Source organism: Scomber japonicus, chromosome 11, assembly GCF_027409825.1.
Source record: "Scomber japonicus isolate fScoJap1 chromosome 11, fScoJap1.pri, whole genome shotgun sequence".
NCBI lineage: Eukaryota > Metazoa > Chordata > Actinopteri > Scombriformes > Scombridae > Scomber > Scomber japonicus.
The window spans coordinates 18225400-18252951 of NC_070588.1; the positions used below are offsets into that span (position 1 = coordinate 18225400).

At 40.3% G+C, this 27552-nt stretch overlaps 2 protein-coding genes across 2 annotated transcripts; one reads left to right on the plus strand and one right to left on the minus strand.

Moving 5' to 3' along the window:
• The first annotated feature begins 312 nt into the window (after positions 1–312).
• LOC128367860 (INO80 complex subunit D-like) lies at positions 313–8918 on the plus strand. The gene is made up of 10 exons (XM_053328528.1): positions 313–530; positions 2114–2360; positions 2464–3230; positions 3391–3493; positions 3581–3805; positions 4146–4255; positions 4464–4597; positions 4709–4932; positions 5110–5267; positions 5379–8918. Exons 2-10 carry the CDS (start codon positions 2143–2145, stop codon positions 6407–6409), a joined length of 2970 nt encoding a protein of 989 aa, XP_053184503.1. The 5' UTR covers positions 313–530; positions 2114–2142; the 3' UTR covers positions 6410–8918.
• Positions 8919–12946: 4028 nt separating this feature from the next.
• LOC128367865 (serine/threonine-protein kinase 24-like) lies at positions 12947–25898 on the minus strand. Its single transcript, XM_053328532.1, has 11 exons — positions 25439–25898; positions 21666–21896; positions 17545–17601; positions 17304–17412; positions 16494–16651; positions 14898–15083; positions 14658–14803; positions 14411–14543; positions 14226–14294; positions 13933–14069; positions 12947–13412 (listed from the first exon to the last, which is right to left on the minus strand). Exons 1-11 carry the CDS (start codon positions 25478–25480, stop codon positions 13382–13384), a joined length of 1299 nt encoding a protein of 432 aa, XP_053184507.1. The 5' UTR covers positions 25481–25898; the 3' UTR covers positions 12947–13381.
• Positions 25899–27552: the final 1654 nt, after the last annotated feature.

The following is a 27552-nucleotide window of genomic DNA, read 5'->3' on the forward strand; positions in this document are numbered from 1 at the left end:
ATAAGTCATTCATACGGAGGATGAGAGCCGTGGTCCAGGTGGATTTTACAGTCAAACACTTTTGCCGGACTTCTCTGTCAACATGTCTTTAACCGAATTATTTGTAAATGTGGAAAAATGGAAACGATACTGTCGCTTCACATTTAACTACAATGTGTTTCACAAAGAGGTTGACACAACACTTGAAACACTGTAGGGGATTTTTTAACAAAGTTGAATTTCCAATATGGTAGGAGAGGTTGTTGTTGTTGAACGGGTTGTTGTCATGTCCCCGCAGTGCCTGTAGTGGTGCTGTGAGGAGTCTGCTGTGGATCCAACAAAAATCCTGAGCAAGCCTACCTTCAGCTTATAATTTGCTCTGGATAGCCTTTATTTATATGCATCCCTAATTCAAGATATACCGAACTCGATGAAGATCACTATTGCTACTCTATCTCGAATATCGATGCACAAATAGCCTAGCTGATTGTAATAGACATTTCGGCCGTCTATCCGGAGCGAATACCTTACACAGCCCATACCAATTCAAGGTAAGCGAGATCGTACACAGCCTCGGCCTCGATTTCTGAGCGTGCCGCTTCGTATGGGCTTCAATCGGGCAGGTGACCACTACTTGAGGCCGCCGGCTAACGAGGCTAAAAGGCCTCTTTATTAATGACTCGTTTATTTGATAACTTGTGACGTGAGTAAATGACCCAGTGTCTTAAGTAGGTGTGGAGAGTTAAACTATATTGTTAGTTTTAAGTTTTGTGCCTACCTAATGTCACATTATGTAACGATATCGGTTATAATTTATATCGATTATTACGGAGGCCTTCGGGTACAGGCCCTAAGCCTCGTATGTAGACCCTTTGTTTGAAAGTATTTAGCCATAAATATATCATGTTTACATACTGTAAAATTCCACGACTCGGGCCGATCAATTATGCTTTATGTGTTTTAATTGCGTACACATTTTTCTAAATGATCCTAAAGTGAAAATAGACCTTTTATAGTGTTGCCATTTGCTGATGTTTCCGTTTCCTGGTTAGCTACCGCCTACTAATTTGTGTTTTTAGCTTCGATAGCTTGTTAGCTAACTAGCAATTGTGTCTGAGTTTTCATGGCTGATCAGTGTTTATAAAAATGTATTTCTGCCTCAGGATGGGTAATGTTCTATCTTATGAGTTAGGACACGAGTGTGTATTACACTTAGATACGTTTATAATCTGTCAGTATAAAGTTTCACATCTGTCCATCGGCTCCAGGCTAATGATGGCAGGCTAACGTTAGTCACCGTTTGCTGTCTGTCCGGTTCTCCTTCTCTAAACAGCGTAAAGTTGATATTTTTCACCCAGTTAGTTGTAAATGACACCTGGCCGACCCCTCCTTGTGTGTTCAACTCATAATGAAACTGTAGCGTAGCTCTCCGGGAACGTGGTGTAATAAACCCATAGTGAAAGTAAAAGATAGCAAGAGAGCTACTTCTATAGGTGGTTATTGTGATATACATGTAGCACCCTTATGATTAATGAGAAGGGTTACATTGTTACAATAATAAAACACTAAATGTTTACTGTTTCGAGTTGAGTGTTCAGCTCGCCCCGTAATGATGACAAAGTTACACTCGAGTAAGTCTTTGAAGCTTTACTTTTTCCGTGTACAACCAGACCGATGTTTTGCAATATGCAGAGCCTTACTACTGTCAGCTTTAAGGATAGCTGAATGAACTGTTGAATGAAATTACATACTTAACGTTCAACACCTGTCTCTCTATGAGTGATTTAGAGACAGAAAATTAGAGGGTGTGGACGCATCTAGCCAAAGTTTGTCTGGACTGCAAACCTCTCAATTAAGTATTTAAAATCTAGCCACAGTACAATGTTTAATATGCACACTATAGACTTGTATAGTAGTTCAATAGACAAGTTATTTTTTGAAATGATAGAAGTATTAAAGCAGCAATTCATGTTGTAGACTTAAGATAACATTCTGAATATGCAAACTCACTGAATATCTACAATAGCGAAGGACTGAATAAAACACCTGTTGTTAAAGCCCATGCATCGTTACCTACTCAGTATGAAGTGTTAATGATGTAATTCTTGGTTTTTCCCTGACTTTATCCCATCAGCTGATGTTGTCAAGGACAAGAGTCACGTGATGTATGAAGGCAAACACATACACTTCTCAGAGGTGGACAATAAGCCGTTGTGCTCATACAGCCCAAAGCTCTGCAAGCAGCGCAGACTAAATGGCTACGCTTTCTGTATCCGGCACGTTCTGGAGGATAAGACAGCCCCCTTCAAGCAATGTGAATATGTGGCCAAGTATAATAGCCAGCGATGTACCAACCCCATCCCAAAGTCTGAAGACCGCAGGTGTGTATGTTTGTGCACATGTGGCAGATTTTAATATGATCTACAGAAAAGATATCAATCATATGTATGCGTAGTATGATGAGGATGTGCTCCTGTTTTCCAGATACTGCAACAGTCATCTGCAGGTTCTTGGCTTTATCCCCAAGAAAGAGCGGAAAAAGAAACATGATGCTTTGGAGGATATGCGCTCGCGGGCTCACCTGGAGTCAGTGGCTCTCAATATAACTGTGCCCTCTTTAGCTTTGAAAGCTTCCAATGGTCTAGATGAACTTCCCCCATCTCCTCCATGTACACGCCTGTTACCCCTTCCTGATGGGGAACTCCTGGACCCTTTTGCCTTTTATGAGGACGACACAGACGGGGAGGAGGTTGGCACTCCTCGGAAGAGCAACGCCATCAAGAAGAAATTACAGAGTCGGCTGGTGCTTAACCAGAAACTCTGCCATGACACGGACCTCTTCCAGCCACCTCCTGAGCACTTTAACCCCTCCCCTGCCCCCCGTGTCCACCCCTCGTCGCCGCTCAACAGTCATCTCCCACGGCAGCAGTCAGGTCTTCTCCAGCCGCCCCAGCACTCCAGTGGGACTTCCTTCAACTTCCCAGGACAGCAGCAGGGTTTATTATGCAATCCACCACCACCTCAGACAGTCAACTTTCTGCCTCCAGGGGTGCTTGCTAATGCAGCACCCAGTCCAGTGCAACCCTCTGGGCCATCACTCAGCAGGAAAATGCCTTTCACTGCTACACACTTGGTAGTCATGCGTCCCGCTGCCTTTTCACCTTCTGCCAGCTGCCTGGCCAGGTTGCAACATCTGGTGCAGCTCTGTGCCAAGAGACACCGGGAGCATGGAGATCTCTTTCCTCATCTAGGTATCTCATTTTAATGTTTTTACCGCCACTTTTCAAACTCAGTGTGGTTTGCTTTATTTTTTTAATCTTAAGAACTTTGTTAAATATTCTGGATATACAGTAACTACTAAGATATGAGCCTGCTTAGATAGATGAGGTGTTCTAACAAGTTCTCTTGCAGGATTGGACTGGTCAGAGGACAGTGCTGATGACGATGAGGAGGAGGAGGAAGACGACGCAGATAGATTTGTTCCCTGTCAGAACTCTTGGAGACCACAGAACGGGTGCGTGTTTTATACATAACCTTACAGAGTAAACTGTACCTGTCATTTCATCATCATGATCGTTCATCGATTTTGTTTCCTGAACAGGTTGGAAGAAGATGGCGATTCCTCTCGGAGAACGCGGCTACTTAGGCTTTGCTCGTACCTCCAGGAGAAATACAAGCACATGTGCAGGCAGGAGAGGGCAAGTATCCGCCAGAAGAGATATCGCTATGCCTTCCGCAAAGCCTTGCTGCACGCGGCCAGTAAAAACCCTGATTGCGCGGGCCAGCTGATCCAGGAGTTGCGTGGTTCCTCTCGAAGCTCTTCAAGGTATTTTCACAGCTGTCACGCACTGATATGAAAGCAATGTGCCAATAGTTACCAGCTTGATTAACACAGTGACATATCTGCCATCACACACCTTGCATTAATAATGGAAGGTTAATATTCAGTCTTGATGTGATTCAAAATAACACAACATGGTTAGAGTCAATGTTACTGAATTATGACTGACTGCGTTTATGACTGACTTGTTGATATTATTATTATTATTATTATATCATGCAGTGTTCATCATCTTATTTGAAATGTACAAAACACCACACTAGTGGCGTTGCGCAGGAGTATCGTAGTTGTTTTCACTCAGTGCTGTATCTGAATGTCTCTACAGTGTGGCTCCAGCAAAGCAGCAGAACACAGACACAGGGACCTGCACAGGCAGCACAAAGGGCCAGGCTTGCAACAACAGAGCTCTGCCCTTCACTCAGCACTGTTTTCAGCGTATCCTTTGCACAGTTCCAAGGATTGTACCACGGTGTGCGGCACATTAGCTGGGATTCTGTTATTCACTCTGTGGTGTAGTGAAATATGGTTTTGCTGCACATATTTATAAAAACCACTTGTGTGACGTATGCCCTCATGATGGAGTATCATGATCCCACACCCTCTATCGAGCATTTTTTGTTATTTCCTTTACTGTTGACTATAGACATTCTGTTGAATCGTTCCCAGCAGCTCTTTGCTAGTTGCACAGCCAAATTTGCGGACGGTCAGCAGTGCTCGATCCCTGTGTTTGACATCACGCACCAGACACCACTCTGTGAAGAACATGCCAAAAAGATGGTGAGTTCAATGTTTAATGCTCTTTTTATTGATTGATCACTCTGTTTAATTTCACGCGGGATAACCTCATGGTGACTCAAGACTCAAAGCTCTCCCATACATTCCACACAGGATAACTTCCTGCGTGGGGATGGTAACCGACGAGTGCAGCACCAGCAGCAGCAGCAGCGTAAGCCACGTAAAAAGACCAAACCACCGGCGCTCACCAAAAAACACAAGAAGAAGAGGAGGAGAGGGCCGTGGAGGCCTCAGAAACCCATCCCTCCAGCATTGCCACAGGGGAACCTGGGAATGCCTTCTACAAGCCTAGCAATGCCCTCACAGGCCAGCATCAGGTCTGCTACATCTCCTGACTCTGTCAAGCCTTTACGCTGTTGAGTTAATGAATTTAGTGTGTGATGATCCAGTGTCTCACTCAGAGGCTCCCATATCACACGCCCTTCATATGTAACGCACAAAAGCAGCTTGTTGCATTTCTTCTCTAAGCTCTCTCATCTCATCTTTTGTGGCAGGAGCCCTTCAACTCCAGACCTGAGTACAGAGGAGCTTCCTGACGATATCACCAATGAAATGGCAGACATTCCAAATGACCTAGAGCTAAACCAGGAGGATTTCTCTGACGTATTACCCAGACTACCTGACGACTTGCAGGACTTTGACTTGTTTGAAGGTTGTCTTACAGTGCAGCATTCTTGTGCACTATAATACATTTCACGTGCACACTAAAAGTCTCCCAGGTCTGTGGTTTTAGTAATGATGAATATTGTGTGTTTGTCTGCAGGTAAAAATGGGGAGCTACTACCCACCACGGAGGAGGCTGAGGAGCTGGTGCGTGCACTGCAGGCTATGGGGTCCTACCCAGACTCCTTGGTGTGCCTGACCTCCATGGGAGACCTGGCCCCTTCAGAAGGAGTGGACCACCGAGCCATGTCTGTGTTCCCTGGTCCAGTCCAGCCAGGGGGTATGGGGGATCTGCTCAACAGCCGCATCCCAACAGAGAACTTCACCAGCCTCGAGCTGGAGGACAATCTACTGCAGTCCACAGGCGGTCACTTTCCTCCCTCGCCACCATCTCAGCCTGCTAACACGCCCCCAACGTCAGGCTCCAACCTGACCTCATCTTCTTCTACAGTAGCCCCCTCCACCACCTCCCTGCTCACTCAGACCTCCCTGACAGAGCGAACGTTTTCCCGGACGCACACATCCCACGTCCTGGCCAAGTCAGACGCACCCACATCATCTCCCCAAGGCAGCCACTACAGCAGTGAGCATGTGCCATCCCCATACAGTGACCAAATATCTTCGCCCCATGCCAGTTCCTTCCAGACAGACACCCCTCTGCTGCTGGAAGTCCCTCTTAGCGGTGTACCAGGACCCCCACGCTCGTCATGGAACAATATCCCTCTCCCCATCACTGACCCCACACAGTTTGGAAATCTCATCGGATCAGAAAGTCATCTCATATCCACTTCCCTGTCCACTCCCCCCGCCACCACCCACTCTGTGACGCTGCAGCCTATGGCTGCTCTCTCAGCGATGCCTCAGAGTGGCTTGACAGGCTTAACGACATCCCCTGCCCCCTCGTCCTCACTCCCATCCTCTTCACATGATCTCTTGACCTCCACGCAGCCCAAGCAACAGCTCCCTCAGTTCAGCGCGGCCTTCGGCCATCAATTGGCCTCCCACAGTGGCATCCCGAAAGACGTGCAGCCCAGCCACAGCTCTACAGCACCCCCCGCTGGCTTTTCCATAGTTAGTGCCACCGCTGCAAGTGCCAACAGCGCCACACCACCCTTCACGCAAAGTAAATAAGAGCAGGCAGCCTGCAGCAGCTGCATGATGGTCTGTGGACTCACAGTCACTTACAATCCACTCCACTGGCTTCAGATTGACCACCCTTCTTCATCTGCTACATGTGTGCAATGTGGTAATCGTGCACTATTTGATAATCAATTTGCACAACCTCAGATTTTCCTCAATATTTTCTATTGTCGTTCTTTTATTCTGTAACCAGATGGTCTCTGGGATTCTAAGTCAGTGTGAGTCCACTAGTTTGATGCCTTGTGGTTGCGTCAGTTGGGGGTTACAGTCATAGACAGACTTTGTGATGAAATAAACGGGTGAAGATTGGCAGAAGGACCTTTTAGCAGAGATTAGCTGTGTCAGCGCGCTCAGAATATATTGACGTAGAATCCTCAAATCAGTGGTCGGTTTCGTTTGCTTTGCAAGTTCAGTCCTGTCTATAAATGATCAAGTATACCCTGCCTTGCTCAGATGGCCATTGCATTTTTACTTTTTATCTGTTTCATACACTGCTTCTGTCAACCCTCTGAAAAACAAGAGTGCAGATCGTGATATATGTGACCCATTATGTTTCAAGCTATTTAACCGTTATCATGATATAGAATCTTAATGAGTCAGATTTCACAGTCATATAAATTTACCAAAATACTTTTAAACTGTCGTTTTTATATTGTGTATACTGTATATGTGCTCATTTATGGGTTTGCTCAGACGTTAAAATCTCTGACCTCACCATTGGTTGCGGGACGGAGTGGCCCAGTAGACACTTGAAGGTAAATATAGTTTCTTAAAGCAATAAACACATTAACATGAATTTAGCATTGTAAGGTATTTTATTGGTCTCATTACATGTAGCTTCACTTGGTGAATCCAGTCTGACATGGATCAGGAATATATTTTGGTCTCTATAATAATTTCACTTTGAACTATAGAGACCAGTGATCAGGTCAGTCCAACCTCTACGCTCCGGTCACACTGAGTTGATTTGTAAGGCTAATAAATGAGCTTCAGTGTTGAAGGATGATGAAGGTGTAATCCAGGGACTTTTAAGTGTCTACTCTCAAAGGTGCTCTCTAGTCTGCGTATACGAATAGTCTTGCATGTCACATAAAAGGCTAACTCAGTTTCGAGACTCCACTTCTTAGTCAATTTGTATTGAAGATTCATATTTTACTCACCGGACAGGTGTAACATGATGGTATAGATTGGTGTGCTGTGCACATGTGAGGTATAGCACTGTCTGTTTTATTCTACAACTGCATAATAAAATGATTTTAAGGTAAATGATGCAAACCTGGGGTCTGATCTTAATTGTAAGGCCACCTGAGATACAGCAGTACAACCATGGCTTTTGATAGATATTATATTAGACATATGACAGCTTGTCAGACATTGTTGAGTATTAGGTATATAGAGTAGCAATCTCTATCTTGGGGTTTGTTGGTGAATTATTGAGTAGTATTCAGTGGAACCTGTGTCTTGTAGAACAAGTCTGTTGTTTTTAATGGCTATCAAAATGGTTGTACGTTCTCTTTGAAGCTGTGTATGTTGTCATTTTGTATTTAATATTCTGATGGAGAATATTTTTGATAGCTATTAAATACCTGCTAAAAGTCTAAGATTGCATGGGGCAGCAACCTTTTGTGTGAGAGCATATTAATATTGGATTATGGTCAAAGGCTTGATTGTTGGTGGTATAAAACATAGGAATTATATGCATTACCATTTCATTTCCTGGAGGAAAACAGATCAATGGATGTTGTATTTCAACACAAATTTGCACAGAATTGAGTGGATGAGGCCGGTGGTGGTCCACATGTCCCGTGTCTGTCTTGCCTTTTTAAAAATGTTTTAAGTTTTTGCTTGGACGCTCATTGAATGAACAGCGGCCATCATTACCAGCTCTGATCCTGCACCAGACCCTCATTTCCAGCTGTGAGAAGGCCCAGTTCTGTCTCTCCCTTCCAAAGAGAAAACACATTATCACGTGTAAAACCCGTAGCTCCACCTGAGACAACTGGGCTTCTCAGCGACTGCAGCATTATCACTTCAAGTCATGAAGGGTGCCCCCTAAAATAAAAAAAATAAATAAAAATTAAAAAAATCTGGTTGGATGAAATTGTTTGAAATAAGCAAGGCAATACTGCTGTACCCACATAGCATGAGATTAGTTGCACCAGTTTACTCTCCTGACAACCAAGTAGAACAAAATGAACAGGGCTCGTAGGCACATGTAACTGCTTGAATTCAGAGATGGCTGACAAATTCCTATATTCATTGAATGTACTGTATTACTGTTTTTAAAGATAGGATGAGCTAATCTAGTCACCTTTTGTTATTGGTCTTGTTTAATTTGTCTAAGGTATTTTTTGTATACAAAGGTTTACATTTTTATGTATATTTTTCTTGTGTACAAATTATGTAATATGTGTACAAACACTGTATGTAATATCTGTATATAGTGTGAGAAATTTGATCTTCTGTTTTTGGATGTATAAATAAAACTTGCTGTGAGGTATTTGCTGATACAGTCTTCTGGTTTTTATTTATTTTTTACTAGTTTCAATACATATTTTAATATTTTACTTTGAACATAATTTATCTCAATTTATGTGGTTTGGATTTTAGTCTAAAATTTCCATTACAATAAGTCCATCTATCCATTTCCTTTTACTGCAAGAGAGCCACAAGGAAGCTGGAGCCAATCTAAGCTGACATTGGCTGAGATGCTGGAAACATGCTGGAAAGGTCATCAGTCCCGTAGTAGTAATAGAGCAGGCAACCATTTACACCTACAGGCAATTTAGAGTCACCAGTCAACCTAACTAGTATGTTTTTTTTGGTCATTGGGAGAAAGCTGAAGTACCCAGAGAGCACAGGGAGAACATGCAAACTCAGCTGGCTGGTGGGGTTGAACCCAGAACCCTCTTGCGCCACCATGCCGTCCAAAATACCAAAAATGTGGATTTAAAATTAATAAATAATCTTACTACATTTCCACTTAGTAGTTGTTCTGAGGTGTTTGGTTGTATCATATGATCATTTCCCTGCAGATGGATTTCATTTAAAAAATAATTTTAGGGTTCACAAAATGATAGAAGTTCCCTCTCTCTATTCAAGTAACTCCAATTTATTTTGGCCTTATTCAGATGTAAAAAATTAAAAAACTCAAGCAACTCAAATAAGATTAGCGATATAAACTTGCAGCTGGATGAATAATCAAGCCTGAATGGATTTATTAGAACCTATCAGGTTACCCTCTGTTAGTCATGTGATCCAAGAAGAAACTTCACAGGCGATTGGAGGCACTCGAGTTTAAATCTGCATTTTGAATGTTACTAAAAAAACAAAATCAAAAGGAAAACATTAACATGAGGTCCATTTAGTAGCTGTTCTGGAGCTTTTGATAATATATTATCTTCATCCTCCAATTGGAAGTTTACCTTGTCAGTTTTTAACTTTTTCTAAAAAATATGGAAATGTGCACATCTCAAGCAGATGAAACCATGTGATATGAGCAAAAGCCACAGAACAGCTACTAAGCAGAACTTCTGTTTCTAAGGTGAAATTTAAGTTTGAACCCTTTATTTTGTAAAACTTGAAAGTACATAATTTTTAAATTCTAGCATTAAAGGTACCTTGTGAAGTTTTCTTGTACATAAACAAGAGCTACATTTACATTGACTAATTCTAATGTTCAATGCATTTCTACCATCATAAAACATTTGCAAAGCCAATTCATAATGTTTGAAGTCCTGAATAGTTTACATCCATGTTAACTAGCCTACAGACTTCTTCTCTGCTCTTGCTGGTGTATTCCATCTATTTGCAGATCACTGGAACCAGGGACCTCACCAAACTGGGTCTATTGTTAGATCTTTCCTTAAAACTCAAGCGAGAGAGAGAAGTCAGACATTCAAAATAATTTGGAGGCATCTGCATCCATCCATCTGGTGAAGGCTTTTCTCATCAGATGACTCCACCTCACCATTAAAGATTCATTTGTGTATTTTAAAACCCTGGTTAATGTGTACAGGTTTCTTTAAAGTACCACAACATGTACTTTCTGGAAGCATTGTGGGTTGAAAGAGGCACTTCTACTGTTGTAAATCACACATTAAAAAGGCATCACAAGCAAGTCAATTTCAAATGACTTAAGATGACTTAGTGATACAATGGCCAAAAAAAAGTTGATCAAATATGTACTGGATTTTTATTTGTGATCCATAATCATTTGACAACTTCCAATAAAATCCAACAGCACTGTCCTGAATTTGCAAACATGTATACTGGACTATAAACTGCCAGCAATGTCACACAAAATGAAATGTACATTTTAAGTGATTGCTATCCAGTGTTGACTGATACTTTGAACACATCACAGACTCCCTCTATTACATAATACTGCTCTTTTGGGTTATAAAAATAGTTCGATAGAATATATGCCTACTTGTGCTAAGAAATTACTCCTGGCGATCACACTGCTTTATTGCCATACAACACACACAGGGGAGGAAAAAAAAAAAGACAATAAAACTGGAGTAACTGCAACATAACATTGTAGCCTTGTTAAGTACCATGGGTTTTTTTTTTTTTCAAAACAAAAGAAATATACAAAGTGCAACACAAAAAGATGCCTAGTCATTAGACCATGTAAAAAGGTGCAAATTGTATTGAATTTGTCTCAGTTTGGGGTGGAGGGCTTACATGGCACATTGCACGTGAACAAGTCTCAATAGGAGCTGAGCAAATTTTATAGAAGAGCAGAAAAAAAAAAAAGGAAATTAGAAAATGGAAATAGTTGAAGTAGCATTCTGGTACCTTTTCTTGATATTATGCAGTAAGTCATTTTACTAACCCAACTGTGTATTTTACCACAATTAATAAGCAGAGACAAGAAAAATGTCATGTATCTGAAAGAGTGAGCAGGGAATGTTCTGTTTATTTGATACTGTGCGCCGTGTATTGCCCTATAGCAAAAAGAATACATCATCCGACCCCCGTTTGTCTCTGAGACAGGAATACAATGAGTTACTTTGTTCGTGAACTCATGAATTTGGCAAGGAATGAAGAAATAATTTTTGATCTTTTATCTCTTTAAAGTATTGCTGCATTTGCATTTTTAATGCCAGAGGGGGAATAAAATAAAATAAATCACAACAAAAACCTGGGAATTTTTTTAAAGCTGATACTATTCATCCCATTCATCACAAACACTCTAAGGCTGATTCAACTCTGGTCAGGACTCAACAATCCAGTCCTGTAGGAGTATGCTACAACGCATACTGCTCAGGCTGAGTGATAGTAGGCTTTATTGATACTGTTATACTATCATGCACGTTCCTTTTAAACTACAGTCAGAAGTAGTAGCGATGCCGCTGGTCTCTGAACGCCTCCTGGCTTCATGTTAATATGTACATCTGAGAGCAGTGTCTAGGTCTATATGCATTTACTGTTCAACTGCCTGTGTTTGAATCACACGAGTCCCAATGGAAAGATAACAACACAGCAAGACCAGCTGTGAGACCCCAGGTGGGCTTTTCTTTGTCCCAGATAGCACGGTTCCTACCTGCAAATACTGTAAGTCTCATGCTACTGTTTTATGGCTACTTTGTGTATAGTCAAAGGCATTTATACTTGAAGTGCAATTTAAAGCTGTAGGTATGCTGAGGAGATAAGACAGTACCACTGCAGCTCCTAGGAAGACGAACAGAGTCTGCTGATTTTAGAAACTAGATGATGGTACTGCCCCTGTTAATGGAATGAATGGACGAAAACCTCAGTTTGTCTAACCAATCAATCAATCACACACACACAGCAAAAAAAAGAAAAGAAAAAGAAAATTAAAAAAAGGAATGAGGCAAGGTCCAACAAACCAACACGATTCAAGGCCTTGTGGAATCAGAGCGTCCAGTGTTTCAAACTGGTGGGGGGCTTGAGCGATCCAGCCATTTTGTTTTTTTGTTTTTTTTAGTTTTGTTTTTTTTACATTCTCCAACATTATGACAGCCACAGCATAAGAGTGTGAAACTAAATATCAAAGAGATTTAAGAAATATATAATAAATCAATAGTAAAACATGATAAGCCGTTTTCATTCACTGGATGACTACTTAAAAAGTTTTACAACTGGAGAAATCAAAGACCGATATACAAAAGAACAAAGTACAAAGGCAAGGCAATCTCATTTATGGCCATTTTTGTCTCAAAATATTTACCTCACAACTATTATTTACAGTTTTGCATTTGGCCATTTGTACACAGTGGTTCCATTACAATTGCTCCATTTTTTCATTAATCTGTAGAAATTAGCTTATTTACAACTCTGTACAACCACCCTATTGAGCTCTTTCCATCTCCCCGAGGACCCAATCCACTTAAAGCAAGATACCTGAGATTTCAATAGAATGCTTCAACCCACTCGTCACTCTTCATCACACATTTCACAGGATATCACACACACACACACACACACACACAGACACACAGACACACACACACACACACACACACACACACACACACACAGACAGACAGACAGACACACACACAGAGACACACACACACACACACACAATTAATTAAGCAAGGTACTTCCTCCAAAAGGATGGTGAGTGTAAACCTTTGTGATTATGCCACAAACTCGCCAAATAACAAAAAACAAAAAACTTCTTGCAGAAAGACCGCTAACTCCACCCTCGAAATAAAAACAGTTGTGAAGGAGGTATTGAGAAGGGACATCTTACAGCAGGTAGCAGTCAGAGAGGCAGCTCAGTGACAGGCCGGCTGACTGTCCTGAATAGGACCCTCTGGTGGTGTGCAAGCATATTAACAGACATTAAGTAGGCCAGGATTTGCTTCAGGCAAAATGAGTGATGGGGACCTTCCAGGGAGACTTCATCCTGGCTGTGGAGGTCAGATGAAAAGATCTGACTGCTGCCACCAGGGTGGAACATTAGAGCAGAGCTGGATGTCGCTCCTCTTACTGAGTGGCCGCCTGAGGCACAGAAAACCTGACAAACACAGCAGGAAAAAAAACTGGTAAATGTTTACACTATGAAGCGGCCCCGGGTCCAAGCAAGAAACAAAGTGTTGAGTCACTCCAGCAACCCAACATCAGTAATGATACATCTTCTGGAGATCATCAATGTCAGTAATCCATGCAATGCTGTAAAAAGGTATTTCACTTTGGATCACAGTGTAGGACTAACAGACCAACACTGTCATCTCTAGATGTCCTTACAGGCCCCAAGACATCTAAGTGACTAGGAAAACTTTCTATAAAACAGAGCATCTTCAGTTATGATCTCATGCTGCAATTATACATGTAACCAATAAATTAATCACATTTTTGTATGATTGCTTCCTGTTATATTACAATGCCTCCCTCACTGGAAACCCATTAGTTTACACTTAAAATGGATCCCAACTGACTGAAAATACGCCACATTTAAGAAGTAATTGTACAGTTTCAATGCACTGTTACACAATAAATGCAATATAGTGGTAAGCAGCAATATGAACTTCCATTACCTCTGAAATCTCTGCACTAGTTCAGCCACCAGGGAGTCACAGATCCCTGGATGTGTCTCTTCTGCCAGGAAAATGGCCGCCCGCAGCTCCTCTGCAGCCTCTGGCTTGCCATTACTCGTCTCACCCTTGTCTTTCAACTGCAACAATGACACTGCTTTTTAGTCGACAGTTTGATGTGATCTGCCTGAATATTACATTTGTAGAGTGCTACTTATTTACAACACAGTTAGCTTCGAATCATTCATTTAGTGATGTGAGTGTTTCAATCTTGAGTAACACACGAATGTCATTACCTCAGAAAACACTGGAGAGAAGATTGTTGATAAGCTTTGTGACAAAGGCCTCTTTGGACTCTCTGGCTCCTGGAAACAAAACCATGACTTTGAAAAGGTGACAGGGAGAACAGAGACATTTGACACACAAGAGATGTTTAAATACTGATTTACGCTTTCTCCTCCACAATGTTTTACAGTCCTACCTGTTTGCTTTCAAGCTCGGTAGGCTGCATGGCCCCATTCTGAAGTTTTTTCAGGTCCTTCTCCCTGATGGTGTTAAAGATCCAGTCATCGTTACTGGAGTCATTGCCTCCAGATGCCTGACCCTGAGGCTCCCTGCAGTGACACAGGATTTCAGGATCACAGACGTACCCAGAGCTGCTTAATTTAGCATCAGAGTGTAAATCTGAAAAGGCCCCCTCCCTGAAGTGGATGGTGCAGACAACTTACTCATCAGATTCATCAGAGCTGGATTCTTCCCGAGACCTCTCTGATTTCCACCTCTTGTATCTGTCAATCAGCTCTGTCAGATAGGATGTCTTTTTGGCATGCCTTACAATCAACTTGTGTTTTAACAGCTCTTTGGCAGTTGGCCTCTGAGGAAAAACACACAGAACAAACTTAACAGTGAATATTAAAAGTATAGCTTTTGTATGTGTACAGATATGAACAAGAGTCCTTTCAACTTACAAAACTAGGCTCCTTATTTAAACAGGCTTCGACAAATTCTTTAAGTGGTTTGCTGTAGTTTCCTTCCAGTGTGGGTGGATTGTTCTTTGGGATGAGGAATAAAACCTTCATGGGATGGAGCTCTGAGTGAGGCGGCTCTCCTTTTGCCAGTTCTATTGCTGTTATTCCTAATGACCAGATGTCCGCCTATAAAACAAAGACATTGGAACAAAAAAGATCCTGTTATTATAAACAGCAGAATCTCACCAATTTACCACAAATGCACCCTTTGACAGAATACTGACACTGATAATTCAGTGGCTGACTGAAGCAACATGGGTGTATTTGAGGAAGCTTTGCAAACTAAAGACTGTGACACACTGGTCGTGTTGACAAGCCACACTGACTCACATTGTGGGTAATCCAAAAATATATATACGGTCATTTCTACTCTAGAAACCTGTAAAAGAGCTTAGAGTTAAAAATAAAACAAAACAAGCACACCACAGTCGACAGAGCCATAAAGACAAAGACAAAAAGGTAATGTGGGGACAATTTCACACCAAACGTTCTTTTCAACCACCATTTTATTAGTTCGCAAATAGAAGAAACGGCATATTTTTGTTTTACCATGCAGGACGTGTGACAACTGATGCAAGTTCAAACCTCACTGTGCACATACGAGACAGCTGTCACATGTTTTAAACAGGCTGTCAAGTGTTCACACAGGCTGTGGTTTCATACACTTCACAGTTACGGTCACGATACATGACGACAAAGTTAAGTCAAGTTCCATTTTCACATCTTCTCTCTAACATGTTTGCTTGGTTACCTGCTCACATGTGCACTTTCTGTTTGCTTTTTTTCTCTTCTGCGAAAGGAAGTCGGTAAACTGATTTCCCACACATCAGCAATTACATCTCATGTAGAGACATCTGACACTGTCATTCTGAATCGGATAAGATAAAACTGCCAAAAACTATGTCTGGTCTTTTTTTCTCCTCCATCCGACAATTAGCTGTAGCAGTCACTGCTGACTAACAACAACAAAGTACAAAATGTGATAGAAACCCCCCCCCCCCCCCCCCCCCCACTATTCCAGATGTTCAGTCCAGCTCCGCTAATGTGGTAAACCTACTTTATTCTTTTCACAAAGTGATCCAGCTGTCAGCCTCAAAGCTTCCTGCAGTGTGTTGCAACAGCACACATGCACTACACTTTACTGACATGTTTTGGTTAAAAAAAGTTGATGAGTCAGAAAATGAACAGGCAACTATTCTGCTCATTTAAAAACCAAATATTTGATGGTTCCAGCTCAGCAAATGTAATGATGTCAAATATGACAGTATATTGTAAATGTACCTGGTCTCAATATGTTTACATTTTAGGATCTTAGTCAGACATAACAAGCAAATTTAAGACATCACTGTGGCCTTGTGAATCCCTTTTTTTAACACTTCAGACTAAATGTGACTACACATTTAATCAATTAATCAGAAAAATAATCGATAATGAAAAGAAATGTTTGTTCGTAATTTAATGTTGTCAGGAATTTTCTCAAGAAAACTGTGCATTTCTTTGGGATTGTGTGGCATAATAAAATGTGATAACTCTGACCTTTGAATCATAGGCAGATTGCTTTATGACTTCAGGTGCCATCCAGAAAGGAGTACCGACAAATGTGTTTCTTTTTATCTGGGTGTCTGTCAACTGGCCCGCCACTCCGAAGTCTGCCAGCTTCACATCGCCTTGTTCTGCCATCAACACGTTGGCAGCTAAACAGACAAACAAACGATAAGATGCACCATTTTCCACTGTTAGAAAAGGATGCATTGTAAAACATTAAGTATTTAAATGAACATTCAGCATTTAAACGAACCAAAAAATGCAAGGTCTTAACTGCAGTAACCATTTCTGAAATGGTATCTCTGTGTTGACCATGTAATCTATAAATCAGGTTTCTAAAAGCTTTTTAAGTGTGTTCATTTGCGTCACAAAGACCCAGGACAGGAAGGAAGAGTGGAAGGACAGAAGTGGAGGAGCACTCCTCTAAGGAGACCAACAGCAGTATAAAGCTGTTGTTGCAACTCTCCTCACAGCAGCACATACCTGCTGAAGTTTGATCGCAGATACAGACACAACATATACTCAGTTGAGGAATGTGCCTAATTAATGTCATGTGCCTCGTGTTTAGATGTGATTACAGACATTACACTGACAGGACATGTGCGACTGTGGCTTAAATGATTCCATATCCTGGGACGTGTTTAATTTACCGTTTTAAAAAACATTTTCCGCCACAGCTGGTGAACATGGGCGCACATTAAAGCCTTACTTCAGTATTACAAACAAGAACACGTTGTCAAAATGACCATTTACAAGCCTGTTGTTAAAACAAAGTTCAAGGTGATAGCGTGTACCAGTTACCTTTGATATCTCTGTGGATTTTATTTTCTGAGTGCAGATACTCGAGCCCCTTCAGGATTTCTCTCAGAATGGTTGCAATCTGTGTTTCATCGAGGGAGCCTGGTTCCAGCTAGACAAAAACAGCTCAAATGACTCAACTTTAACAGCACAGATTTTACAAAGCATATTCAGATTAGAAAACTGTCACAATGTTGTGCAAATCAATCATCTTTAAATTGGTTATTGACTTAAACAGACTTACCAGATCAAGGGCTGATCCTCCACCCAAATATTCCATAATAATCCATAATTTTGTACCCTGGAAAATAAAGCAATTCAAGTCTTGGTAGTGTTCAAAGTTATTACACACAGGAAAAAAAGTTTATATTCAGTTGGTTCACTGTCATAAAAAAGGAGTCAGACATTTTATGGTAATTTTACCCCACAGAGTAATCAGTTCTCATTCACTTCAATTGTGTAGGAGAGCCTTCAAGCTGCATGAGGTTAAGATCATGACAAATGTTTTCATTTTTGATTTCACTTTTTAAAAATATCTTTTTGACCATAAAAATTATATTATGGTGGCAACTTGACAGAATATTCTTTCTACTGTAAACAGTTGAAACTGAGTAATTTAGGCAGATGAGACACACACCAACATGACACGAGGAGGGAGTTTACAATTAATCTGCTGACTGACATAATTGTCTGCTTATTGACTCCCACTGTTCAGTCTTAAGCATTCCAAGGTTTCATACACTCATTTATTTATTTGTGGCGGCCCGCCACAATAAAACTTTGCTCGCCACAAATTGATGTTCTATTTTAGGAGCTGCACACCCCACTCTCATGCTGTCTTTCCCAAACTGACACTGACGTACCTTCCCTCACCCCCCGCCCCACACAAAAAGCTTCCACTCAGCTTTCACCCTGCAGTCACGTCGTCTACACATAAAAACTTAAACACTTAAACAATGATTGTGCGTATAGATCACTTTGTAAAGCATTGACCAAAGACTGTAAAAACAAGGGTTCATGGTGCATTCAAGTGCACATCATAAACTCAGAAATCTCTCATCAATTGGCTACAAAGGTTGTTTTTGTGCATTTACCCCACCCCAGCTACTGCTACAAAATGTGGGTGGGTGTTTGGTGAACAGCCAGTGTGACTCTGTGGGAAACACTGTCTATTTATTTAATCATAACATTTACAAGAAGTCTGTTTATTTTTTTTTCTAGCTGTTGAAGACTACAGTTTAAGATTAAAAAATAAAGAATATTTATACAGATCACACTATTAATAGACCTGAAAACCTGATAGCATGAATGTCAGTTTTTTCAAGTAGTGTATATTGTACTTGTGAAACACCAAAAATACATCTTAGCTGTCTGTTCCAGTGCTTATAAGCCTAGGCTAGGACTTGCTTCCTGCACAAGTGTAACATTATTCAATGAATGAATAAAACAACTGACAGGCTGCAGACTTGTTGTAAATGTGTCATCTGAGATTATGTGTTACCATTTCCAGATGCACACAATCTACTTAAAATGTCAAACTTCACCTGAACAGTCACTGTTACTGCAGCTGCTGCCAGATGACGCCAATGAAAATCACACCCACCCCGCCCAACAGCCACCCGTGGGCTCCATTTACAGGGTGTAAGTAACCACTCTGTGTAAGTAACCACTTTTTGGATGACATTAAATGTTGTTTTGCTAAGTGGGATATAACAAAAAGCCCAGCCTTGATAACAAAATTCAATCTATACTAATCAATTCTATACATATGTTTGTTGTTTTTTAAATTCATGCTTAAAAAAAAGGGGTTTGTCTATTTTTGGGAAATCAAATATTTGACTAATCAAGGTGCTTCATCACACAATGCAAGAATCTTATAAATGCAAACAGTCAACAACACCCTAAATCAAGAAGATGACTACAATCCAATAAACGCTATAATCAAAACCTGGAACAGCTCATTAATTGTTATCCTCTCTCAGTTACCTTATATTCAAACTACAGCCGACCTACATCATTAAAGTCTTGTATGTTGTCTCAATATGCTATTAGGTAGTTCGTACAGCTTGTTTGTTTCCAGCAGCAGCAACAGCAGTTTTTTTGGGGGGGAATAAATAAAACAATATATCTACAAGAAAAACACAGACACTCAAATTTCTGAACTAAAGGAGCTTAAAAAAAATCCACAGATGTCAGACCACTTAGTGCCTGTGTGGACTAACAACTACCACTTTAAAGTTTTGTAACATGCACATTTATATACAGAAACAGCACAAATACCGTGCCTACGTTCTACACACAAAATAAGCCTTAATTCTCTCCTTCAGCCGGCAGCATAATTGAGCTAATGGACCACCGCCTCTCTCCTTACTAAGCACCAGAGAAAATGCTGTTAGAGGCTCTTTAAGCGCCATCACATGTAATGTGAAAATCCACCAGTTACAAAACATGGTCTGCAACTGAATAATGTGATCTCTTGTTGTCAATACTGCTGTTACAAATGACCAAAACAGGGCCTGAATTTCAGCGCGGGATTGCGGGTATTGCGCACAATTTAATTGATTCCCACAAACCCAACACTTATAATGCAGGAAATTCACGCACACATTTACAGCCATGTATATTAACGTTCAACCAACATCTGCAGTGGTGCTTACTGCAGGACGACTGGCCGGAACCGCTGTGTCCGACTGTCTGACTTCGACCCTGAACACACCTGTAGCTCTCTGTACCTCCTGCTAGCATAACACAGACAAGCTAACAGTGATATTAAGTTTAAGGAAACAAACACAGACCGCTGGTTAAAACATAAATCTACATCATCTGAGGCAGAACCTGCTCAGAAAAAAGACAGCGGAGCCTGAAAAACTAATGAAAACAGAGCCATGTGATGTCAACATTAAGAACGTTAATCCTCAGACAGGTAAGTGTGATGTTACTATAGTAACAAGTTTCAGGCTAACCGGCTCAGAGTATATGAACGGCTCCAAATAAACAGGTGATATAAGCGGCGCAATGTGTAAAATGCTGATAATAAATAAAGTGCTGAGCATTTTATTAGCTGATGTTACAAAACGTCAATTTTATAATAATTTTATAATAATAATACATTTTATTTGATGGCGCCTTTAAAGTCACCCACAGTCACCTTACAGAGAATTAAAAAAATCAAACATTGTTAAAACCAACCTAATGTACCCAAGTACACCACCACCACTTAGTAAAAGCTCAGTAATCAGTAATAAACAAAGTAGAATTATCACTTTTTTGACAATGTCAACAAAAACTGAAAATGTATAAACTTTTTTAAAAAAAAGCAGTATTTATAGCAGAGCTGTTGTATTGGATTGAATTATATTGCACATGTGTTCCTAATGAAGTTGCAGGTGACTGTAGTTATGAGAATAAAACTACTAAAGTATACTAAATAACTAATTACTATATAATATAGTTCAGAGAATACCTTAAATTGAAGGAAAGTGACAATACAATTTGCAGTAAGAATAGGACAAGGTACCGCCTACAGTCCCCCCCAACAAAGTAAAATCCCCCCTATATGAAGCATTTAAGGGTTAGGGTTAGGGGGGAATTTCCGGCCCTGCAAAATACCCCAGACTTTAATTTTCCATCCTACCCCGGCTCATATTGTATACACAGAGCAGTCTTCATGCTGTGTTGTTTTCTCTGTTCAGCACAATGATTCCCAATAGATATTTTTTCTCTCAATGTGCTGATGTGAGCAGATGTTAAATATATGGCAGTTATTTAACGCTATTAATTATATAAAAGTAGACATTGATACAAGTCATAACAATTTTAATACAGATCCTAATCTGTAACAAATATATACTAAATATCAGCCAAACCCCAATAAATAATTCTGTTCGGTGTGTTTAGGTATGTTCCTCCAAAACACAAAGTGTAAAGGGTATGCACTTTTTCCCTTCAAACTAGGTGAGCTACACCGCAATATTTCCAATTATCCCCTTAAACCTGCAGAAGTAGGTCCACACATCTCTGGGAGTCACTAGTTTATTGCACTGAATGTGAAAATGAAACTGTGACCACAATCACACCGAGCTGACTTTCACCATTACTACTGTTTGATGTGTTGATGTCCATATTAGATTATTTAGATGTTACACTACAAAAACTACACAAGGTACATACTACTGCAGTGCTGCCAATTTCTGGTTGTGCCATATAACACAGGCAATACTTGTTCCATTGCCTGCATGCATTATTTATTGACCTACATTGCCTACACTTGCTCGCAGGAACACGCTAACAGTGACGTACAGTATACATTATGTTGAGCATGGATAATTACAAAGTTCAACAAATGATATTCTTCCCAAAGCTTACCTTAAGATAGGATCCAAAATACTTGGTGATAAAGGGACTGTCACACTGGCTGAGAACGGTGATCTCCTGTTGAATGTCTTCGATGTCGTCCTCTGCTTCTTCCAGATCAATAATCTTAATGGCCACAACTTTCTGAGTCCGATTGTCGATGCCTTTAAAAACTTCACCGAAAGAGCCTTTCCCTATCCTCTCCAGCTTGGTGAAAAGCTCCTCAGGATCAGCTCGGAAATTCTGTGTGTCAGACAGACAGACAAAAGGAGAGAGAGAAACAGTTGTGTTTTAAGTCAAGAGAAACCACAAGAAAGAGCACAAATAAAAACCTCACATGTAACATAAATGCAGAGGAGGTAATAATTACAGGTATTTGGCACACTGTATACAACACATATTTACAAGCTCGACATTGTAGCACAAAGAAAAATGTTACTAACTTCTACTAATTACATGACAGACTTTATATTGGTGTCATGACATTTGGTTCTTTACAGTAATAAACTGAGGAAAAGACTGCAGAGAAAACAAGGAGGTGTAGTTTAGGTGTAAAACCAAAACATATAAACATGTGGATGAAGAGAAGATCTGTGGAGAACTCATCAGGTGTTATAGAGTATAATGTAACAATATCTTGGTTAAGATCAGTAGAAGTCATAGCAATCTGGGAATTGTGAGGCTAATCCTCACAACCTTTAACACACACCGCATGAGGTTTAGGTGTTACTACTGATTCAAATTATTGGGAGGTTTACCTTCTGAAGTCATCTCATCACAGACTAACTTTTAGTACGTGTTTTGGTGAGTAGCAGTGCAGGGAGAGTAAGACACAGAGGAAATTTCAAGGTAGAGAGCTTACCCACTTCCTTTGGCTAACTCAGCCCTCTGAGGTCTCATATTAGCTTCAGATGAACAACGTGTTGTATTAATGCATTAAGACTGGAAAATATCTATCCTATCCCCTAAGTGTGTTATCCCTTAACAGTCAACTTTATATATTTATGTAGTTTCCTATGCACTATATGTGGAGAGAATAATGAAATCTATGAAACTGTTGTGGAAGGAAAGTTGGGACAGCCTCTATTCACTCCAGCATGAACACAATACATTAGTGCAGAAGTAGTTTTCACAGTGTCAATGTGGATATTATCATAAAACTGCAAAAGCTCATTTGATTGAGCTACTTCGTGGTTCACTCTCTCAAAAAGATATATGAATAAAAGTGTTTTTACTGAGCACCTATCATCTGCATGACAGCTGGTAAAACCAGCGTTCAGCATGGGATCGATTAAATAAGAAAAACTGAGATATGATGGCTTTAATGAAGCTAATACTGCTGTGAAACAGATCATGAAGACTGATACATCCCTATTTTGCTCTAAACAGCTCAGCTGCTGAGGATGGGTGTTATCTGTCTTCTCTTGTTTCTCTCAAATAATCTAAAAAACCCTAAACCGATAACAATAATTTCATCAATTTATTAAAGCAAAGACAGGATTTCAAAACCAACATTTATAAACAGCCACATACCACATAAATGTCGCACAAAATTTAATCTAATCCAAGAAATGCAGATTTCAACATTTAAATCATGAGATGGCGTAAAACAGACACAATTGAGGTTTAATGACCTCCACCATAAAGGCTAAAGGGAAACTCAAGTACTACACCCCGACTTATTGACTGAACTAAATGGCTTATTTCCCCATGGAGCACCAGGAGGGAGAATAATGGTCTTCAAGTTGGCCGGTTCAATTTCCCTTCATGAACAGCAATCATTAGTCTAAACCTGTCTGAGAAGTGTTTGCTGCTCCAACATTGCCATTACAGAAGTGGCACCAAAGTTGCACTTTAATTAAAGCATTGCACACTGAATATTATAGAGTTAGTATGACAACTTCTACTTTCTCAATACCTTAAATAAGAAATCCAATAATAAGTCCAATACTTAATTTACCAGGTAATCTAGCTCTAAGACGATGATCTGTTGGCTCATAAAGCGTATTGTATTGCTTTCAAGTGTCCCCAGAGAATAGTTTCCTGTAAACCTGCTAATGCATGGTGGTCAAATATATGGAGGGGGGGGGGGGGGGGTGAAGAAGCGGCTGCTCTTTGAAAAATTGTCTAAGAGGGGGCTGCGGCAGTTTGATAGCAATGGCACAAAGAGCGGCGCAGAACAAAGCAGAGTAGAAACAACACAACCAAAATACTATCATAACACTGGTGTGGTCAGTCATCCAGGTGAAAATCATAATGTGGAGTCTGACCTCTGTAAAAACAATGAGAAAAACAACAAGGGCACTGTGAGCACAGACTACACATGATGGGAATGTACTTGCCATATCCACAGTCAGCAGGTTTACTGCGACAACTAAAGCTGCCTGAACCTCCCCTCTAAAAGCATGTGTTTGATGCTCTCCCATCTGCACCACACAACTGTGTAGTCTAGTGTCATCCACGCACCACGCCCTCAGGGTTGAAGGCTTCCTGCCAGCCCTCCAACTCCTAACACTCCTCTGCAAAATAACCTGTGGGCTCGGGTTTGCGTTTCTCCTCCAGTTCTGTTATTTGCCTACGCGTATGCTAATCAAGTGCTCATAATTCAGCAGAAAGAACTGCATTGTGTGCAAACAATTGGAAAATCATGTATCACCTCAGGAGGTTGTCATTCTTACATGCATTTTAGAGTGGCCTACTTCTTACATCTTCAACCAGTGTGCACACTGACTGCCAGCTCAGTGGCTCGTTACACTTGAAAATATGAAAAATGATCCTGCAGGCTATGATGTAACTGACGACCGATACAAGTGTACAACACTACCGAACGGCTGTGATGTCAAAACTGGAGCTTATAAGTTTATCGACTGAAAATTGAATAATGACTATATTGATCATTTCAGTCATTTTAGAAACCAAAAGGCCACAGCTGCTCTACTTCCAGCTACTTCATTGTGAGAATTTGTCCCAGTGTCGTTTGGAGAAAACAAGGGATTTGATTCCATCAGTGCTCACAATTTATTGATAATTCGATTAGTGGATTGACGGAGTATCAAATGACAACTTCAGTAATTGTTAAACTCATTTATCATAAAATAAATTCCAAATATTCACTATCCCACTTCTAAATTCTGAGGACTGACTGCTTTTTGGAGTAAACGAAGAATCTCAAGATTGGAAAATTGTGATCACAAGTTGTTTTTATAAATATCTGACATTTTATAGACCCACAGAATCATCAGATTAATCAATAATAAAAATAAGTATTAATTGTACAGATTTTTAATAAATATACTGCATGAACAGCAGCTGTTCAGGTCTCTGAAATGACACCCTGTCAAAAGTCACTATTATAAATTATAATATTTCACCATGTGTGATAAAAAATGACGCTGTTTTCTTTAGAAATAAGAGCTTGAGTATATTTTGGAGTGTATAAACGCTTACAATGAATGTAGTTCATCCAAGTAAAGATTTTAAGTAAAATAGTACAGCAGATTTGTGATTACCCTAACCCTTTGTCATTTAGTAACATTAGTTTAGAGAATTTAAGGACTAACAAGAAAAGCTTGCCTACAAGTAACTTGCATCACATTTTGCACCTTAAGTATCTGTTCTGTGGACATTACACTGGAGATAAATGAGTTACTTGCAGACAGCTTGTTAATCTTCCGAGTCAGAGAAGGAAACGTTTGATGAAATGTCGGGTGGCTCTGAAACACATGAACCTGCCTCTAACACTTAGCCAACCTATAATAATGTATGTTTTGGTGTCTTTATGTTACCTGAATCCCCGGCAGCCCGCTCTGAATAGGGGAGTGAGCCATGGCGTCAGATCAGCACAGATGACGCCTTTCCTCGTCTTTTTCAGCTTTAGAGGTATAGCTGCTTTAACGTTACCGATCTCACCGGTTTGGGCCGACTTGTTCCGTGCCGCAAACACGACACGGCTGGTTGTTAACAGGATATGTCTCTCTGATTATGTCGGCTTGTACTTGGGCTGCTTGCCTCCCTTCTTCCGCAGTTAGCTAACGTTAGCCGCGCTAGCTACTTTAGCGTCTAGTTAGCAAACAGTTAACCTAGTTAAATATTTATATCTCAGCGGATTGGTGTGTTCAGTCAGCCCGAGCTTGAAATATACCCCGACGATAAGACGATGAGGTATGGTTTGAAACAGTGGCACACGGCCTAAAAATGCACACTGTTATGCAGTTGTGTCGCTTGTTCGTTTCTCTCATCACTTTTCTCTGTCGCCCGGCGCCATCTTGGTTAATGTCATTTTCGTTTTCCGTAGGACCAATCAGACAGAGGAAGAACAGAACGCGCGTATGTCGTCATCAGTACGCAAACACCGCCACAGAGGAGGAAAGAAGTTTATTTTTAAAAATATTATATTATATTATAGCCTATTATATTATATTTATTAATAATTATTTACCGTGGGCACTGACTAACTTTATCAGGCTATCCTTCATTGTTATTGTTTGCATGATGTTTTTGTATATTATTTGATTATTATATGGATTATTTGAATGTAAGTGATTGGAGTAAAGATCCATAGTGTGTCTAAAAATGCAAAAGTTCTGTAGGCTATCTGAAGCATATTTATCTAATGCTTTAGCAGATTAAGTCATAGGCGCCTGAGCAATGGAGTAATCATTTAGGAGAAGTAAAGTTATGGTTTTGCCACCCAGTTAAATTGAACTCATTGCACAGTCCCTGCAATCAATCAATGAGACTGTATTAGTGTAGCACATTACCAAAATATACAATATACAACATACTTTGGTCACATCAGAATTAAGAGTGAAGGGATTTTGAGGGCTCATTGTGGACAAAATCATGATGGTGAAAGTAGGAGGTGGGTTGCACAATGTCTGAAACAGAGAAGAATTACAGTGATATTAGAAATACAGCATCAACAGTCTGATTGGCCATAAGAAAGCAACAAGAGAGAACTTTGTCAGCTGTGGTCACATTAGAATTGAGAATAAAGGGATTTTGAAATTGTTGGACAGTGACAGATATAGAACAGAAGGAAATAGCAATGTTCCCCCATTGTATTTAAAGGCAGAAGGTGATGATAGAGATCTTTCTTAATGAGTTATGCCAATGCTTAATTTCAATAAGATTAATAAGGTTAAAAAAAACATCAGGTGAGTAAGTGGGGTGACAGGCCATGCTTAGGTGTACAGTATCTAGAGGTGCTACCATATACTCACCACAAACTCTACCACTGTACTTGACTAAGCTTCATTAACTGGTCATTTTAATCCATCTTTATTTCTGGTCTTGGGTTAGATTTAAAAATAAAAAATGACACAAGTCAGTATGTTTATTTACTAAGCTTTAATCAGTGTTGCATCAGTGTTTCATATCTATTAGTATCACTGAGTAGTGGCATGGCAGGTAGTTACCAAGCTTGTTTGGATAGAATACTAACCAAATGCAGACTGTGTGCACAGTAAATAGGATTGAGTTGTTAGGCTTTGAGTTGATGCAGAGACTCTGGACATTGGACTTGAGATTGATATGTGAGATAAACCAAGCGAAGGCCACCAACATGCGAGTCTGTGAGCATCAATACAGGTATGGAGCAACAATTCATAAAAAGTTGTTGGTAGACATTTTGATAATTCAGTGCCACACAGACACCAGGGATACAATCCTGGGCCTGAACTGTCAACATAAAACTCTTTCTCCCACTAAGATTTGAGAAAAAAGTAAAAATGTCTGTGTGCAGACTATGTGTGCTGATGCAGACATAACATGTGACTAAAAGTTCAAAAAGTAGGTGCTCAGTGGACCTTGAGTTAAGATTATTTTGTCAAATTACAATCAATGTCAAGAATGAACTTTCACGCTACAATAATGATACAATTTTCTGTTTAGCAAGTTT